The following is a 19,991-nucleotide window of genomic DNA, read 5'->3' on the forward strand; positions in this document are numbered from 1 at the left end:
AAAAAACTGGAAATCAAACTTAAAAGTTAAATAACATTACCTGTCAGTGGTACCTGTTTTTGCATGTTTGTTTTTCTGACCTTGTGTCATCCATCTGGCCACATAGTGTCTTACCTAGTCTTCCCACAACTTTCAGAGAAAGGTGTTATCTATGAATTGATTTTAGATTTTCATCTAACCATAAAGTCCCTTTCTTAATATTTTGTGGGACATCTGTAAATCTTGTTATAGATAAGAGGGGTACCTTTATTGTGCTTAAGAAAATAATAGACCATTTGGTGGAATTCATATAGATTTACTGGTGAGCCAAACTATTAAAGGACACTTTGATCTTTTTCCATCACTTTAAGGCAAATGATTATTGTTATGTACTAAAATTTCAAGTTCAGTTGGAAAGGAATGCTGGGATTTCTTTTCTTCAAAAAAAAAGCTCCTTACTTCATCCATAAAGAAAATGGTACGTGGGTATCTGAATGGAAAAAAAAACAAGGGGTAAATAAGATTAAGGGCTTGGCTGAAATTTAGCTTCTGAGCCTCATTCTTACATGCTAAAGGGTGGAAATATCTTCTGACTTTGTAGTTGTGAAGTTCAAATGAGATAATTTATTAAGCATGAGATACTTATTTAGAAGTTCAGATGAAGTTTGCTTTAATTTTGGTGAATTACAGTATATATGTAAGAAATAATTATTAATATAAATTATGTTTAGAGTGTTTTTTAATCTATTTAACATTATCATCAGTTCTGTTGGATACACCTTGAAGCAGTTGATGCAGAAGTTTGAGTCATAGTATAATGAACCCCTTATGTACTTGACATACTAAACCATGGTAGAAAGTGCCTGCTAGGTCAGTTAGTCTGTTAACGAATGGCATTAGAGTTTTCAGAGTGTATATTTTCACTCCCTATATTCTGAATCTTTGGCCATATTTTAATGTTTAGCCAAAGTGTTCATTGGTCAAATAGTAAGTTTTACTTTAAGTAATAGTTTCACAGAAGATTGTAGGGTTATATGTGACCATAAGCTTTTATTAGTTACCATTTACATAATGTACAATGGTCTTTTACATGTTTTTTTAAAATAAGTTCTTAATTATTTTGGTTTTTGCAGGTTTTTTTCACTAGTATCTTAATTAAATTACCTTTACTCATTAAATTTCTGAGTTTGTATTCATGTCTGTAGAGTTGGGTGTCAGCCAAGATGATTGAAGCTTTGCCAATGCCAAGGGTTAACATTTTAACTTTAACTACTGTCAGAATAACTCACACATTAGCCTGCAATAAAACTGTCCTACAGATGATTAAATCATGACAGCTCACTAAAGGAAAAGGGAAAACAGAATAGACTGCCTATTGTAGATCCAGGGTTATTATTTAAAAAAAAAAATATTCCTCAACTGCAAAAGACTTTGTAGACAATTTGAAGAGAGATGAAGCACAAGATGAGTGTAATTATAGATCCCCTCTGATTTCATACTCATTCTTGCTCATTTATATAGGAATATTAGCTCGTTTCAGAACTTTCTTCATATTTTTCATGTAAATATAGGTGTGTTCATTTTCATCCAGATAGTATGTGTAAGTTTTACTTTTAAGTGCCTACCACCACAATAACTTTTCGACAAAGATGAGTATTGAACATTAATATGTGGGTATGTGGCAGATGAAATCGCCTTCAGAGCCTACGCACCAGAGAGAAAGGTGGACAAGTGAAAAATGAGAATGTTAGTAGTATGTTTGGTTGTGCTAGCCTTTATCACAAGGAAATCTAGTATCTTTTGAGAGGTGAGATGGGGGTGGAGAGAATGTAATATTACATAGAGGTAGGCAGGCCTCCCTGGGGAGATACCACATGAATCAAGATTAGAGTTGGCTAGAGGGCTAGCCATTGACAAGAAGAACACTCGGGCAGATATAACAAGCTGTGTTGAAGGGTCAGAAAGAATGGCCAGTGTTGCTGGGACTGAATGTGAGGGAAAGTGGTACTCGATGAAGTCAGTTTTGGCATGGGTGAAGTCATAGTGGAAAAGTCTGAATTTTAAGTGACATCATTCTATCTGTATTAAGCAACTTGTATTTTCCTTTAACATTATGTCATAGGTATCTTTTCCATGCACTGATTTAAGTGTAAAGATATATTTTAGACATTTTTCTCACCACAGGTCTTTTTCTCATCCTGTAAAGTGCTAAAATCTGTGCTATCCTAAAAATGTTCATTTCTATATTCTATTTTAGCCGCTGCTCTCTTCTCAGCCAACACATTCATTCTTCCCTTCTCTGCTAGTCACTTTTGTCTTTTTTTTTTTTTTTTGCCAGCTATTCTACTGTCATCAATCTGCTGGTCGCCAATTAGCAAGCCTCCATTTCTCTTCCCCTTGGTTCATTCAGTGCATTGCCAAGTCCCTTGTATATACACTCCTGCAAACGTGCACAACGCTACTGTTTCCTGGTTTTCATACTTGCATCTGCCCCTGCTTTAAGTGTGTTTAGCCTTTGGAGCTTTATCTTCAGTGCCATCCTTTATACCTATTTCCTTAGGGTGTTTCATCCATTCTCAGGTACTATTCTAAATTTGTATTCTCTCGTAAATGTCACTTCTGAATGCTAGAGTTACCTATTTATTACACATCCTTTGGTACCAGGACCATCTGGCATTTTCTGTACTGTCACCCTGGTTTTGCCCCTCTAGTACCTGTTTTGATAATGGTGCTTCCACATTATATCCACAGCTCAAGAGAGAAACTTGGGTTTCTCTAGATTCCTTTCTTTCCTTCACCTTCTTACTGTCTTTTCTGATTGATTTGGATGTCTAATAATTCTACTTTCTATGCATCTTTTGAATTTTTTTGTTGTTTTATAAGATGGTTTCTCCCTGTAGTCCTGGCTGGCCTTGAACTCACAGAGATCTGGATGCCTGCCTCTGCCTCCCAAGTGCTAGGATTAAAGGTGTGCGCCTCCACTGCCCAGCTCAATCTTTGTTTCTGTCACTTCTGCTTTTTTAGGTTAGTTTTGTTAGTTTTAGGTTAGCTTTTGCTCCTGATAGCCTAAAAGGTCCCTGCTTCTAGGCAGTAGCCCTTCCAGGCCATTTCCAGGCTAGAGCAGTATGTCTAAAGCATACATATAGTTAGTCTTTCACTTACAATTACTCAGTGACTTTCTCTTATTTACTGGCCGAATTTAAATTTGGTTAAACTGTCCTGAGATTGCATTTGTCCTTTCTACCTTCATTTCTTACTAGTCATTGAATATGTAATGCCATTTTGTGTCTTTGAACATACTGTTTCCTTCATTGGGAATAGTTTCTTTTCCTCTCTACTGTTTATTCTTAAAAGTTTCCTTTGTGGATACTTCATCCTGTTTATCCAACTGTGGACTATCACTTTGTGCTCAAATAAGAGCTTCTTCGTCCTTCATAGCATGCATACTGTGTGACGGTGTCAGTCCCCGCTGCAGGCAGATGATACTCCTCTGGTTAATCTTATGTTGGGTACAGGCTTTATTGTTCAGTTTGGTGTGTGAATTTCAGTTCCCTCTCTGTTCTGTGACTTTACTAGAAATGTAATTGTCTTAAGTTAAAGATTGACAGTGCTTGATGCCTCCCTGGGGCTGGCTTTAAGCTTTGTACGAGATAATGTATGTCAAATGTTTAGTGTTACTGAAGAAGATGGAACTCACTGTGGTATCCTTGGCACAGATTCGTGACCCAGTAGATGTAGAATAAATGATCACATATGAAGTACCCAACACAGGGTATAAACCTGTATGTGCAGGTTTATATAGCAGTTAACATAAATTTATGTCATAATTATACTTATGTACTTTGTGTATGTATTATATAAACATGTACTTTGTTATTGCTTAACGGTGTGGTACAATGACTTTGTAATAGCAATTGGCATAAATTTATGTCACAATTTATATTCAATTATTTACATAGTAGTCTGCATTAAATGTAGAGGTGATCTAGAGTATAGAAGTAGATGAATAGAAGATATATAAATACTATGCCATTTTATGTGACAGTTTTCAGTGCAGGAGCTCCCATTCTTCATGAAAACTGAAGAACTACTTTAAATATACACTGATGAGCTCATTGTATATTAGTTATTAGTTAGTTACTTCCATAAAAGTATATGAAAATAACTCATTCCCACATAAATTTGGACTACATCAATCTCAGTCATAGGAAGTGGTTAAGAAACAGGTAATTATGTGGCAAGTCCCATGCTTTAATAAATGAGGTAGAATTCACTTTATCAGTCAAAATATCAAAAGGCCAAAGTCCAAGTTTGGACATAGTTCAGTAGGTTAAGAGATGGGAATCCATGGAGGATTTAGAGCAGAGACCTGACACAATCAAATTGTTTTTTCAGGAAGGATAAACGGGTGGGGTAGGTAATGGAATGAGAAAGTTAGAGTAACAATAACAATTAGCATGAGTGTTACGAAACTTAGGTTGACAATTGGGAATTGAATGGGACTTAAAATAATTGTTTTGAGGAAAGAAATATGCTTGTCAATTGTTCTCTATTTTCTGAATTCAGAATCAAAAGGTTATTTGTGTTTATGAGCCCGAATGACTTAGAAATATTAATACCATAGAGAAGAATTAGAGATGAAGAAGAGGGCTCTTGTTGGGAAAAGGTGGTGTCTAGAAAATGCCTTTTATTTAGGAGTGTTTTTCAGTTCAAGTGGAACTGGCCTTTGGGTTACCGGAGATACATTGGGATAAAGATAGGAAAGAGACTGCTTCCTATGAGTACAACCACAGTTGTTAGCTGCCTTTTCATATTGCCTTTTAAAAGTACAAGACCAAGTGTTATCAGCAAATGCCCCATTTTGTGGGCTTGGTTTAAGAAATACTTTCACTCCTTGAAGTTAATACTGGTGTTGATTTGGGGTTAAAACTTTTGAAAAAAATTTCTTGTTGCAGTATTAGTGAAGAATGAAAGCAGGGTGTGGTTTTTGAAATTTCTAAAAGTTGATTACTGGGTAAGAAAACAATTTTTTTAAATCTAAGAATATTTCTGTAAATCACAGATGCTTGATATACCAGTTTGATGATTTTAGAAATTAAAAATCTACTCTAAGAGAATGTCCTTCTTTTGAAAATTATCTATACAATAATTTAAAATTAGAACTTGTTTATCCCCAAGGAAGTAAGTGGTTTGAGGAAATGCTGGTAGAGAGAACCTATGTGTGAAAATTGGCACTTTGACTTGCTAGCTCCTAAAGGAAAGATAAGTTAGGCTCTGTAATCCTCAGCGTCCTCATTGTGAAATAGACAAAAGAAGTGTGATGCATGAAAAGCAAAGCTTGGTATGTGGCTTTCATAATACCAGCACTTTAACCTGTGTGTGCTGTGTTCCAGGCTCAAGGCTAGACACTTATTAGTTCTCATGGTGTAGGTGCTTCCTTAGTATAGGGATGGATAGACAGGAAAGGTCAAGGAACTTGATCATGGAGCATTCCTGTATGGGCAGGATCTGAGCATGTGTCGTATCTATCTGTTAGTCACCATGCTAGATTGCCTTTATGTATGCTAAGTACATACACATTCACATATTCTCTGTGGCCATTATCCAGAAAACTCTGAAGAGATGTAGGTGGGTTAAGCATATTAGTGTGTGAAATCCAAGAACTGCTAAAAATAATCTATGGAAAAAAAGCATAAAATTATACTCAACTATTAGGGATTGTGTGGAACCATTTATTCTCACTTAAGATTTTAGATTAATTCATGGGGAAGGGGTGTCTGCTATAATACAGACTAGTATATATAAAGCTGTAATATTTCTAACTTTTAAAATATTTGTGCAGTTATAAAACTTGTGGGGAAAGTAGTGACCTTATCTAGATTAACAGTATAAAACTAATTGTTTTCTAGGGGTTATCTAAGTGGTAAAGAATTTTAGATACATAGTGTATGTGTTTTTCTTTAAACTATACTTTGTGTTGTTCATTTATTTTTATGTTTGTTTTCGTGGCAAGAAATGTTCTATAGCAGCAGTTCTCAATCAGGGAGTCACATGTCACATATCCTGCATACCAGATATTTACATTACGATTCATAGCAGTAGCAAAGCTATAGTTATGAAGTAGGAATGAAGTAATTTTATGATTAGAGGGGTCATGACAACATGAGGAACTGTATTAAAGGGTCGAAGCATTAGGAAGGTTGAGAACCACTGGTCTACAGTGCTGGTATATATACTTTAAAAATTAGATGTTTTTATGAGTTCTCAGAGTTGTGAGGACTTAGAGTTTGGTTACTATGCAACAGTGTTTGGATTTGTATATTGTAATGTTTGAAACCTAACTTTAAAAAATAGTTTCTGTACATTTGAGTGTCTTATGATAAACCTTACCACAACATGCACCCTGTATAAAGGAAGAGTGGGGTAATTCCAGTGCTAAGTGTTAGTGTGGGCTGATCATTCCTTCCACCTATTTTTGGCACCACAGTTTCTCATGTGAAAATTGCATCTATAAATCACACAATCTTAATTAATGTAGGTATCATTTCACGAAAGGTTTTATGTTTTTTTTTTTGAAGAAGCATGGAGAATAAATGTGTCCCAAATGAAATGTTATTAATCTGAACATTTATTTACTGCTAAGTTCAAATGTTCTAAAAGTATTCTTACGCTTATGACAAAATGTCTTGTTTTTTAAAATTATCAATTCAATTGTCCCTTCTTTTAGAATGTAAAGACTTAGTTGATAAGAGGAAACATGAAGAACTTTCTATGTGTGAACACTTGAATTTTTATGAGAGTGGTTACTGCTGTTCCTGTGAGAATCTGAGATGCAGAAGAAAGAAGGAGCAAGTGTATCATGGTCAGGGCCCTGCGGCAGCTCAGTGTCAACCAGGCACTGCAGCTCCAGCCTGACGGAGTCTCTGCTCACTGTCTCACTGTTGGGCAGCAGTGGTGCTGGTGCTCAGCTGCTGCCTGTGTTTGGCTAAGAAAGTGACTTAGAACCCTGAGCCTTAGTTTTTATGTCTGTCAGTTTAAAGCATAGTAAAATAAGCCTCATGTCCAGTCATAATATAATATAATATAATATAATATAAAAGTCAGTGACTTTTATAGGGAATTTCTCATAGTGTTTTAAGAGAACTTGAGATAATCTAAACTGCATGTCTAATATTGTAAGTTAGAATTCTCCAGCTAGAGCAGTGTAATTTAAGAAACACTTGTTAAGCTCAATGGCATGTCTTGTTAATAATGTTAATAAGTAATGAAAATTTGTTAAAGTTACAGTCCTTATCAGTACTTTTTAAACTTGTCTCTTGTGCTGTCTGAGTAGATAAAAGGGACCTGTTTTTTCTTTTTTGTTGTTGTTGTTGTTTTGTTTTTCAAGACAGGGTTTTTTCTGTGTAGCTTTGGAGCCTATCCTGGCATTTGCTCTGTAGACCAGGCTAGCCTCAAACTCACAGAGATCCGCCTGCTTCTGCCTGCCGAGTGCTGGGATTAAAGGTGTGCGCCACCAATGCCCGGTGGACCTGTTGTTTCATATCACCTAATTAGTGTCTTCCTTATTTCCCAGACTGAAGAACCTTTCATTTTTATAGTGATATTGTTGTGATACATCATATAGTACAATCAGGGGCTAGATTTTAACGGTGCTGACCACGAGAAGGTAGATTTGCAAGTCAGAAATATGTACGTCAATATAAAATTTAGTACTGAATTTGAGGCAGAAAATACATTTAAAAATGTAGGTGGATGTTTTACTTAGATTTCTTTAAAGGAACAGAATTGGTAGAATGAATATATATCATGAAAAGGAATTATTAGATTGGCCCACATAGCAGCTACTGGGTCCAATAATAGTTGTTTGCATGATGCAGCTGCTCAGTCCACAAAGCTTAGTGCCTCATCAGCAGTCCCAGACTGGCCCCGAAGGCAGGAGGCTACCTGAGCTGCTAGTGTGTAGTCCAGGTTGGAAGGCCTAAGGTGCTAAGTCCCCGGTAAGCAAAGGTTGGCAGCAATTGCAGTGGCAGTGATGTATTCACCAGCAAGGAGCAAGACAGGTAGGCAAAACAGCAATTATTTCCTCTATATCTGGGCTGCAACCTGAAGGTGCTGGCTGCTTTGGTCTCCTAACAGTAGATGAGGAATGGTACGAAACAAGTGTTTGCTTGCTAGATGCTCTTCAGATAACTTGTAAAATAGGATGAGTACTCCTATACCAAAGTGGGAAGATCAGGTATGTTCCAACTAATACACAGTTACTTAAATGGATGCAGCCTAGAAGAAACTGGAAGGTATAACGTGGGTTTGATAAGTAGGAAATTAAAATCACACTACCTAAATTAGAAGGAATTAAAATGCATTAATATTGCCAGTCTCCTAGAGAATTTGTGTGAGACATATAACAACAATTTTATTCCATTTTGAATTTTAAACATTAATGTTGTGATTTATTTGACCAGAATCATTCAGTAGAAATATAATGCAAGTAATATGTTCCATTAAAACTTTTTAGTAGCCACATTAAGGTGTAAAAGGAAATGGGTAGACTGAAAACTAATAACTTTACTTAATCTCTTATAGCTAGAATATCATTTTGACATAGCCAGTGTAGAAGTTGCTGATGAAATATTTTATGTGCTTTTCTGATGGGTACTAAGAATTCAAAACTTGGGGAGTCTTACACATAGTAGTGACATTTCCGAGGCTTGGCAGACATGTGGTTAGTAGATCTAGACTTCCTTGAGTTACATTATTGGTTTAATTAGAGCTAATGATTACTAATTCTGGGATGATTACAGTGTGCCACGCATTTTGTTCTGTATAATTTACCGTTACTCTTTCTAGTAATATGATGTAGGTTTTGTTAACAATTTACAGATGCAAATGATGACATAGAGCTATTTGTTAAACAGGTATTCTGTACAAGAGTAGGATTTACAACTATTCTGATCTTAAAACCCTGCTCTGTTTCCTATATTGCAGTATTTGTTTTTAAACATACTTAGAGACAGGACAGGCTGATGAGTCATGTTCAGTCCAGTCCTTGCTGTTTTTACTCACTCTAGGACTTGACTTCATTGCTTCTCATTTTAAGGCACCAAATGCCTCTTGGCTTGAAGCTTCAGTAGTACTCTCACCTGCTCTCATTCTTATTGGGGATATTAATCTATGCTTACATCACCATTTCCAGTTTTAAACTGCTTTCTATTACTCCTAAAACTAGACATAGAAATGAGAGACAGCCTCTCCAGTCTGACACATGACTGTAGTGAAGTGGGAAAAGTCAGCTCTTGTTGGAAAGAGAGTCATTCACTAGTGAATCTTGTCAAGGTTAAAGGGCTTTCATTTTGTCATTTTTGAGAAAGACTTCTGGGAAGCTGTTACTCATCATGTTGAGTTGTATACATTTATATCATTTTGTAGTATATTATGTAGCAGCCTTTTTTGTTCAAAAAGGAAAAACAGGCAATCTCTCCTTTTTGCATTGGTCAGAAATTATGAGTTATGTGTACGACATTTTAAACTTGAAATTCCCACTTTACTATGGGCTGGGACTATGGCTTAGCAGTAGAGTGCTTACCTTGTGTCTGAGGTCTGGTTCAGGCTCCAGCATGCTATGTAGTTGCTGAGAACTAAACCCTGGTCCTCTGCAAGAGCAACAAGTGCTCCTAACTGCTGAGCCATCTCTCCACCCACCCCCATTCTTTCTTAAAGCAAACACCTATGTTGTTTACTATCTTTTGTTAGTTTTTATAGAGATTTAAATAATAGACAATTTCATCACTTACTGCTTAGTTATAACTGATAGTATGTATGAGTCCTAGAGGAAAATAAAAATAAGTCAGCATGCTACTTGATTTCAAATGTTTTTAAAATAAGCTAGTTGGTGGTGGCAGATGCCTTTAATCCCAGCACTCAGGAGGCAGAGGCAGGTGGATCTCTGTGAGTTCAAGGCCAGCTTGGTATGCAGAGAGAGAGTTCCAGGACAGGCTCCAAAACTAGACAGAGAAACCCTGTCTTGAAAAAACAAAAACAAAACTAAACCGCAGATGATTTTAAAATAGAGTATAATAGGGTGTGCAGTTTGACAAGAAGCGAACAGATCACTTAAAGTAGAAAAAATCTAGCTAGAGCAGCTATTACATGAATATAAGTAAATAGTGTGTTCTACAAGACTTCATAGATGTTTACGTACACCTTTAACTACCAGTCGGTTACAAGGGTTCTATGCCCACCCCCATTCATACATGAGGAGCTTCTGGTTCTCTAGAAGATGGAGGATAGACCTGAGGAATGAGTTTCTAAAGTTAAAACAGTTTTGCTACAGAGAACCATATTTGACTTTAAAGGAGTTTTCAGAGTTGGATGCTGCGTTGTGCAGTGGAGGAATTGGGAGGACATTGGCCAAGTTTAGGTGTAAGGACAGTTGTAAGAAACTGAGGGCTTAGCTGGGCAGTGGTGGTGCTTTTAATCCCAGCACTCAGGAGGCAAAGGCAGGTGGATCTCTGTGAGATCGAGGACAGCTAGAGCTACACAGAGAAACCCTGTCTTGAAAAACCATACTGTGACTGTGGAATTTTAATTATAAATATTTTAATGATGACTTAGTTCAAGGGGCTCCAAGTCTATGTATGTGTGCCTCTGTCTCTTGAGTACTACTGAAATGTTTAAATTTTGCTTGCATTATTTAGTTGTTAAAACTAACAGCTGAGGATTCCATGGTGGACATGTCACAGACACATGCTACCTTTAGCCTTACTCAGAGAAACTTCTCTTTGCAGTGCATGTTGGTGAATGCAAAGATTCTTGGCTGTTCAAAAGGGACAGTGAATGTTCAGCCTTAAACTGATCATTTATACCATCCCCTTTAAGGCTCCGTGATATCACAGAGAAGGGATAGAAAGCATGTAAGAGTCAGAAGATAGAAGGGCTGCAAATGCTGTCTTCTGGGCATGGGACAGCTGTTGAAGTCACTGGCCCTGGAAAGAGTGGGCCTATAAATAGTCACAGGTGGGAGAAGAGTGCATGCTGAGCTGCTGGCTACTGGATGTTTCGGGAGAGTCCTTGTCTTCAGATATGTACTCATAGGTGAGCCCACCAGGCTCCGTTGGCTAGTTCCATACCCATGCTTGCAGAGACCACCCTGGTTAAACTCAGTTGGTCACAAAACAAAACCAAAAGTCTGGAAAAGAGCCAATAGGGAGGGTTGACAGGAGTGGTAGGGAGACAACAGGATGGAGGTGAGAGGATGTATTACCTGGATGAAATGGCTGAGGAACAAATTTAGTTAACAACAAAACCCCCTAGCAGCTGTATACTATCATCTTTCTAATTCTTTAGATAAGGAAACTGACTCTTTGGGAGGTTAAGAAACTGGTGTTTAGTGTGTATGTGGCAGAACCAAAATTTGAGTACAGATAATCATACCAGGGTGTCTTTATCCTGTATCATAAGGGGACTTTTAGTCATAGGTGTCCCATAGTGAATGGCATAGAGAGACATAAACTAGTTTTATTCCAGGATTTTAAGGTTGTTTGCTTAGACTTTAGAAACTAAAGTATCAGCTATGTTAATTTGTTCAGAGTGCCATTATGCAACTTAACAAGTTCAATTCTTGTGTATGGTAATTCCATGAAGTTAAGCTATGGAAATAAGAGTGTAAAATAGAAATTGAACATGGTCAAAAATGCAGAAATGCAGTAGAAAACTCCTTAGACATGGAGGCTCCCTTATGGTCTCAGAAATGACACTTTTTGTTGTTGTTGTTGTTTTGAGACAGGGTTTCTCTGTGTAGCTTTGGAGCCTGTCCTGGAACTCGCTCTGCAGACCAGGCTGGTCTTGAACTCACAGAGATCTGCCTGTCTCTGCCTTCCAAGTGCTAGGATTAAAGGTGTGGGCCACCAGTGCCTGGCCTAGAAATGACGCTTTCCTTTCAGTGTTGGATTGGGTTCTTCTGATACCTAAGCAAACATTGGAACAGTTATACTTTTAAGTCATGTTTGGAATTTGAGGTATACTGTAAAAGCTCTGTGGTAATAGAAGAAAGCTGAAGGAGTAAAAGACTGCTAAAAACTTCACAAAATAAATTAGTTTATTTGCACAAAGAACAATTCATGATTTGGGTGGTATTTAGAACTAGAAGAGACTTGGGGAGTGTCTTCATAGAGAGGTCAAGGCAGCCTGGCCAATGCTGTCTTTTATTTTTATTTCATTTGTTTTTTAGTTTTATATGTTAAATCCCACTCATCCCTTGCCTGGTGTATAAGAGGGCAATTGACTTAATATATTCTTATTGTTTGAGATTTTATATGTGCATATGATGTATCTTGATCACATCCACCCCAATCCTCTCTCCCTGTCCCAATTTCACATCTAGTCTTCCTCTTTTTTCCAGTTTTCCTTTCCTCCTTCTCTATCCTCCCTACTGAGTCCAGTTATTGTTGCCCATATGCTCATGGGTATAGCAACCTACCAAGAAAATGGACTCCTTCTCCTAGTAGCCTTCACCTGCCAATAACTCTTCAGCTAGGGGTGGGGCTTTGTGAGCAAACCATCCACCTAGTCCACGCCTGGGTGTTGACTGCTCTGATCTTGTGCATATCTTATACAGACAACCGTAGTTGCTGAGAGTTCATGAGTCTAACAGCTCTGCCATGTCCAGAAGACACTGTTTGCAACAGTTCTTCCAAACTTTGGCTTCTTGCAATATTTCTGCTCCCTTTCCCTGGTGTTCCATGAGCACTGACACAGGTGGAGTAATGAAAATGTGTCACTTATGGTTGAGCATGCCACAGACGATTATAAGCATAACTGTAGTAAGGCTAGCCACTGGAGCACGAGTGACTAACTCATCAGTAGCTACATTACCCACTTTCTTCTAGTAGCCCTCAACTGCCTCAGCTCTCCTGGTCAGGGTGGGCTCCCTCCTCTTTTGATAGCTGGTTGTTTATGTGCTCAGTCTTGTGTAGGCCCTCTGCACGCAACTGCAGTTACTGTGAGTTCATGAGTACCCTAGCCATATTTTGTCTCTAAGAGAGTTTTTCATGGCTTTTCTCCACAATCATCCAGCTCTTACATTCTTCCCATACTTCTTGGGTGTTCTCTGAATCTTAGAGGAGGTAATAAAGGCATACCATTTAAAGTTTAAGCTCTCAACAGTCACTTGTTCTCAGCACCTTGACCAGCCTCGATTCTCTGAATTACCTGCCTAATTTTCTTCTTACTCCATGGGTGGCTAGGTGACTGACCCCTGAAGTCCTCCTCTCCTTGTTTTCTCTTGTTCTCCTCTTCCTCATTTCTCCTTCTATTTATACTCTCTGCCTGCCAGCCCTGCCTATCCTTGCTCCTGCCTCGATATTGGCTGTTCATCTCTTTATTAGACCATCAAGTTTTTAGACAGGCAAAGAATCACAGCTTTACAGAGTTAAACAAATGCAGCATAAACAAAAGTCACACACCTTAAATATTCTACCACAGGTCTCTACCATCACCTATACATGACTATTGATCGCTCCAATTTTGTTGATAACAGTTTACCCTGTGACATCACTTGTGGCTGTAAAAAACTTAATTGTTTTGTTGTTGTTTAACAGAGTAATAACCTCAGATTTTCTCATAGGTCAGACTAAAAGCAGATTTTTGGTAGTATTTAACATCACCCATAAGCATTTCTTGTTTTGCTTCGTAAAAAGTAAAATGTTTATTTGCATTTATATTTCCTATCTAATACATGAAAATTTCAAACAAAGTTGAAAGGATCAGTACTCATGCCCATTGCTCAGTGCCTGCTGTTCGAACACTATATTTCCTTCGTTAATGAATCTTATCCTTATTTTCTTCAGTTGTCATTCTGTTTGTTTTCATACAATTTTTGTAACAGAGATCAGAGATCCTGGACCTGAGCACAAGCATAATGTAAAGTTTATTAGTATTTTCAATTACGGTTTGATACTCATTTTTATCTCTCTCTCTTCTTTTCTTTTCTTTTCTTTTTTTTTTGGGGGGGGTTGTTTTCAAGACAGGGTCTGTATTGTTTTAGAGCCTGTCCTGGAACTTGCTCTGTAGACCAGGTTGGCCTCGAACTCACAGAGATCCACCTGCCTCTGCCTCCCGAGCATTGGGATTAAAGGTGTGTGACACCAACGCCCAGCTTTATCTCATTTCTTTTAAAAAGAGAAACAATCTTGCAGGCACAGTCTCTCAGTGGCCCCCGAGGTGACTCTAAACTTGGTAACCTGCCTCTTTCTCTTGAGTTCTGGGTATGTGCCTCCATGCATATGTTTTTGTTGTGAACAAATGTGTGACTTTCAGGTGATCATAAGGTTGAAAATGGGCCATAATATTCTCTATCGTATACAAAGAATAAGAGCTAATCAAATTAAAAGAAAATATTATTGTCCAATTTGATCCTGAGTCAATTTGACCATTGAAATCCTTGAATACATTTTTTTCTGTTTTTTGTGCATTGTTAGTATTTGATAACCACATTTAAAGCCCTCTTTATTTTTATAAAATCATTATAAACTGTTATTTGGAAGACACATGGAATTATTGTCTCTCTTAAAACAGTGAGAGGTGAAAATCTGGAAGCCCTGTACAGTATGTGAGCTTGAGAAGTTTTAGAATTGATGCCCTCTTTCCTTTATTTCATGAATCAACTGTTTGAGATTTGTACCTTTATATTCTATGTCTGTAGATGGGTTATGGCTGCAAGGTCATTCGTGCCTAGAGTAAAGGTAGTAGGAGTGGTCTCTGAAAGGAAGTCTTACAGGAGTAAACTGTAAATGACTTTCCTGTGCTGTGGAGTGAGCACATATTTAATAGAGCCAGGAGTAACTGTCAAACTTTCAGGAAACAAATGTGTAATTACTGTTGCAAAAGAATATCCTGCCTTGTTCACTGTCCTTTTTTAGATCCGCCTGGCTGTTGGTGACATTCAAAGTGCTTGCCACACAGGTGCAGTGTTCTTCAGCTGTTGGAAACATTCCCTCTTCTCTCCCCCTCCTTTTACATATAATCAGGCATCTAATCCCACTAGAGTTAAAGATGGAATTTGCAAATTTGAGTATCTGTATAAGAAGATACAACTGAGATCATTGTTAGTTTAGGTGGTTAATGTTGCTGCTGAGGTGAATGTTTCCTAGGACTCAGAACTAGTGTAAGGTTGTAGTTGCAGAACTGTAAGTGGCTGCCTCTGAGAGCCCATGTGTAGAATCATGGCTCTGTAGAGTAAACTGAGAGGAGAGCTTCTCTTTGTTCTTAACTAAGCATGGTAACTGGCATAGCGCAGGAACTTGTTTGGTAATATCTTACATTCAAAGATAAAGCTGAACCATGTATCAATACTGAATCCAGGAATTGCAGCTTTTAAAAACAGATATCACATGGTAAGTGCCAAAGCGAGAGGGGCTGTGATTAGTTAGGGTGGCTTTCTCTGATTGTATAGCTTCTTTCCATTACAGTCGAGCCCAGCTGTTTCCATCCAAAGTACTTAGACCTATCTGGTTTTATACATTTTCAGCATTTACTTGTTTATTCTCTCTCTGAATCTCTGTAGAACATACGTCCCATAAAGGCAGGGGTCATAGTTAGGTCCACCTGTTGACTTGACACAAACCTAGAAATACCTGGAAAGAGAGTCTCAATGAAGGGATTGCCTCTATTTGATTGCCTTATGGGCATGTCTGTGGGGTCAGTTTCTTGATTGCCCACTGGAGTGGTGCCATCCTTGGGTAGGTGGGTCTGGGCTGTGTATAAGAAAGGGAGCCTTATGTAAGACAGTAGGCAGCATTCCTTCATGATCTCTGCTTCAGGCCCTGCCTCCAGATTCCCATCTAGAGCCCCTGCCCCTAGCTTCCTAAATGATGGAAGCCACATAAACCCTCTCCTTCAAGCCTGTAAGCCTGTAAGCCACATAAACCCTCTTCAAGTTGCTTTTGGTCAGCGTTTTAACTGGGACAAGTATATTGATTTATTCAGTGCCCATATTTACATTGTCTAGCATGTAATACTCAAAGCCCTGGTCTCTTTACTGGCACTTAGTGACCCACATGTGGAGTCCTTTCGGAAGGTCATTAGTTTATTTGGTTAAGAATAGTGCAGACTAGTATACCAACTCATAGATGTGAGGAATTCATAGTGGTTGATAAATGTTCAGCTTAAACACTGGAAAAAGTTTACATTTAATGAAAGGTTTGACAACTAACAATGTTTTTGAAATTGCTAATCGAAATTTAGAGAAGAAAAATAAAAACATGTCTTGTTAAATTTATAAGCTAAAGTTTAGTCCATTGAGGCAAAATGTGATAGGAAACCTTTGGAAGATTTTGAGGGTCAAATTTAACATGTTAGGAATTTGATTTGTAGTCATGAGTGTAGTTTACAGGAAAGATAAGTCCAAGTATTAAGGATATGTTCAAGAAGAGTTTGGTGTATCTGAAGTTTGAAATAACTGGACAAAGAAGTAGAAGAGGAAATGTCCAAACTAGGAGAACTTGAGAAAAAGTGGTGTGCGACTGTTTCAAAGCATAGAGTAGAAGACTGTAAGTTTGGAGTGCTGTAAGTTTGTGCCCTCGGGATGGAAGCATGAGTCTGGGAGAGCTTGGCACTGTCGCTGTTAGGGTATGACTGAGAACTGCAATCCATCCGGTTCTAGAGAAAAGACAGCTAATACAGCAATAGAGTTCTGTTGCCAGACACTTTTGAAGTACGGTCTTGTTTGCAGTTGCCAGATTTCTCCATATTGTTAGATAGGTCAGTATTGATAAAAATATTTGTGGGTTTTTAAACATGATAATTCTTTTTCTCCTTTAAAGACCAGACAGTGCCAATGAAGTGTATTGGTGTTTTAAATTCTGAAATGGTTTGAGGGAAGAAAGATGTGTGAACATACTTCTTTCATAGACTTGAAGACTGACTTACTGTTTAAGAACTGCTATGCATACAGTTTCCTTTTAAAACTTAACCATAGGCTATATTTTACTCAACTCTTAATTCACTTTAGTATATGTCAATTGTGTTGGCATAAAAAGATTTTTTTTTTTTTTTTTTTTACCTAAGGGCAGAAAGAATCCCCCTGACTTTTTGTATGTGTCAGTTCTCAGTTTTGGTCTTGAAGCACAAATCTAGGATACAAAAGACAGCAGTAGTTTTCAAGAGACTGTTTTTCTCTGGAGGATTCTCTGTTATTAATCCATCCCCCACCTTCCTAGTCCTTCTGATACCCCCTCCCCCCAAGCTTCCTTGTAATTTAATACCAGTGTTTTCACAGCACGGAGTAACGTGTGTACATACCTAAGTGTGGATTTAGCTTAGACTGCAGGAAGCCTTTCCCCGTAGTAACTGCATGGCTCCATTCATACAAACATGAAAAACACCTGGTTTCAGGTGTGAGAGGCTCATGGAAGAACAGTCTGGTGGCAGACCACTCCTGATTTACATACAGTTCTGCTGTCACAGACACACTTGAGCTCGTTTCTCATTTGATGGTGACAAAAAACACTTTCATGTCAAGTGGGAAAAAATGCTATGTCAGGGCCTTGTTCAAAGACTTGAAAACTTGCCATTTCAGGACTGCTTTTTTTTTTTTTTTTTTTTTGTATTTCTTAACCAATTTATTTTAAGATAAAACATTTTTGGTAGTGTGTTGAGCTTTATATAGCTTTAGTCCAAAGTGTTCAGATTTAACATTAAAAATTAATGCTACTAAAAAGTAGTTTTACAACCTATGTGTTTGGGTTTTTTAATTTAATATTTTATTTCTTTTTTCCTACTCCTGTTTTGAGAACTTCTGATTATCTGTCTTTCAAAAATACTCCTTTCCCAGTGTTGATACCTTTTTTGTTGTATAGAGAAAGGTTGTCTAAAGGACCATTTGGAAAATGTGACAACAGCATGTATTTTTCCCCATTGCTTTTTCATTGCATCTTGTCAAGATGGTCTTGGACATGAACTTTCTTAGAATCAGGCAGTTCCTTGTTCCTATGGGACTTCCTGTTTTCTCAAATAAAAATAGAAAAGCATCTCAGAAAGGAAATCTGGTCAGTGTGAACTATTTTATGGATCACTTGGACATAGTTGTGACCTGGATTATATAGTATATAATCTGAATAAAAAGTGTAAAAGTCTTCAAGTGTCTGTGAACTTTGAATATTTTTGTATATAATAAAGTAGGTAATATAGGAAGAGATTCTGAGTAATTGTGAAAGATATATATTTAGTTTTGTAATCTGGCATTCTATTTTGGGGAGAGTTTAGGTAAAAATACATGGAAAAATACTGTAAATTCCCTTTATAATAATTGATTGTCAAATACTGACATCTAATTGTCAGCTGCTTTGATCTGTATATTTTCTCCTTGCCATTTTTCTAGGTGTCAGAAGGTTTTTGTTTGATTTCTTTTTGGTAGATATTAGAAGTTTGAATCCTAAAAGAATTATTTAGTTTTAAAGCAACAAGTTAAGAAACATGATATAGTTAGTAATAATAAAATGGGTAGTATGTATTGAGAACCTAGTGAGTGACAGCTACGACTATGACATCTTACAGGGATTATTGTTTAGTCTTTGCAGCAGCTGTGTAAGGTATGTGCCGTTTCACCCCTCCTTAAAGGGAAGATTGTAGAGTGACCAAGTCACTAAGTTAAGGAGGTATTACTAAATACTGGTATGGAGATTTGAGTTACTGATTCATGGCACCAGAACTCTGGCTTTCAGTTGTGATGGATTTAAAGTGAGAATGGCTACCATGGTTAGTCTTATTACTTTCCCAAGTTTCTAAGTCCAGTTTATTTACATTTTGTTTGCATATGTGCATTGGTTTAACAGTAGTGTATGCTGGCTTCTCAGGGTACTTGTTGAGGATTTAAATTCTTGAGTGATGCTAATAGTTCTCTTTTTTCTTTCTTTTCCTTGATAGTAAAAAACCCCTTTGATGAAACATTTGGAAAAATACAAGTAAGTAAAAAATCATAATGCTTATAATTTATGTCATGCTTTAAGTAATGAAAAGATTGAAGTGACTATAAACTAAGAAAAGTAACTTTAAGGCCCTTTTAGTTAGAGGCATTATGTTTTCTCATTCTGGGTATTCCTGCCTATAATTTAACTAAATCTGACCTAGGACTCCTCCAAAAACTGTTTTAGTGTTTATTACTTTAATGTAGAGACACTTGGCCCATCAGAGGGAGTGGCATGCCAGTCCTCCTGATCTGGTTCTTATACTTAAAAGTATGCCTTGTTGTTCCAAGTTACCTATGCCTTACTTAGCAGCTCTTTTCTTTGTTTTGTTGATGTGCTGACCCATCAGGGAAGCAAAGGTTTAAGAAGGAAGCAGCAGGGATCTTTACAGATTCTTCTTCAAAGGGGATTTAATAACCTTAACCAAAATGCTTGCCATATCATTGACACTGGGGATATTTAGATATTTAAAGCTGATGTGTATGTTATAGTACATACTTCTCTGCTAATTTTTCATTATAGCAACTGACCATTACATAGATCTGTATTGAAAACCATTTGTTTTACTCAAGGGCATGTAATGAAGTACAGTCAGACCTGTAGAGTATTATTTCAGATTGTTAGGAGTGGAGCTTTGGAATAATTCTGTTTAGTATATTCTGTGGTGAAGACATTTGTTTGCAGTGAATTTGACAACTGATCTTAAAAATGTGACAGCTTCAATTGACAGTGGACTCATAGAGGCTTGGAGGTGCAAAACTGTTTTCTTTAGTAGTTTAAACTTTGACGTCACAGATTCAGTTTAAGAATCATGGGTTCCAACCCCAGCTTTTACTTTTGGTGTTTTGTATGTTTGGTGAATTATTGTATGTTTCCCTCCCTCCCTTCCTTTTTTTAAAGTAGAGTCTGTTAGGTAGCCCCACCTGCCCTTAGATTTGCTATTCTCCTATCTCAGTCTCCTTGTGCTGGGATTATAGATATGTCACTGTACTATGCACTTTGGGTTTTTAATTTTGTGTGGAGATGAAAATTGCCTTGATTCATAATGACAAA

General features: G+C 37.4%; 1 protein-coding gene across 1 annotated transcript in view; it reads left to right on the plus strand.

Annotated features, from left to right (window-relative positions):
• Window positions 1-19,991, plus strand: part of Lemd3 (LEM domain containing 3) — a 42,715-nt gene that overhangs the window by 2,952 nt on the left and 19,772 nt on the right. Inside the window, exon 2 of the mRNA XM_027392308.2 lies at window positions 18,898-18,935. Within this exon, the coding sequence (XP_027248109.1) occupies window positions 18,898-18,935 (38 nt within the window). The remainder of the gene's footprint in view (window positions 1-18,897; window positions 18,936-19,991) is intronic.

The sequence above is a fragment of the Cricetulus griseus genome, assembly GCF_003668045.3.
Source record: "Cricetulus griseus strain 17A/GY chromosome 1 unlocalized genomic scaffold, alternate assembly CriGri-PICRH-1.0 chr1_0, whole genome shotgun sequence".
Lineage (NCBI taxonomy): Eukaryota > Metazoa > Chordata > Mammalia > Rodentia > Cricetidae > Cricetulus > Cricetulus griseus.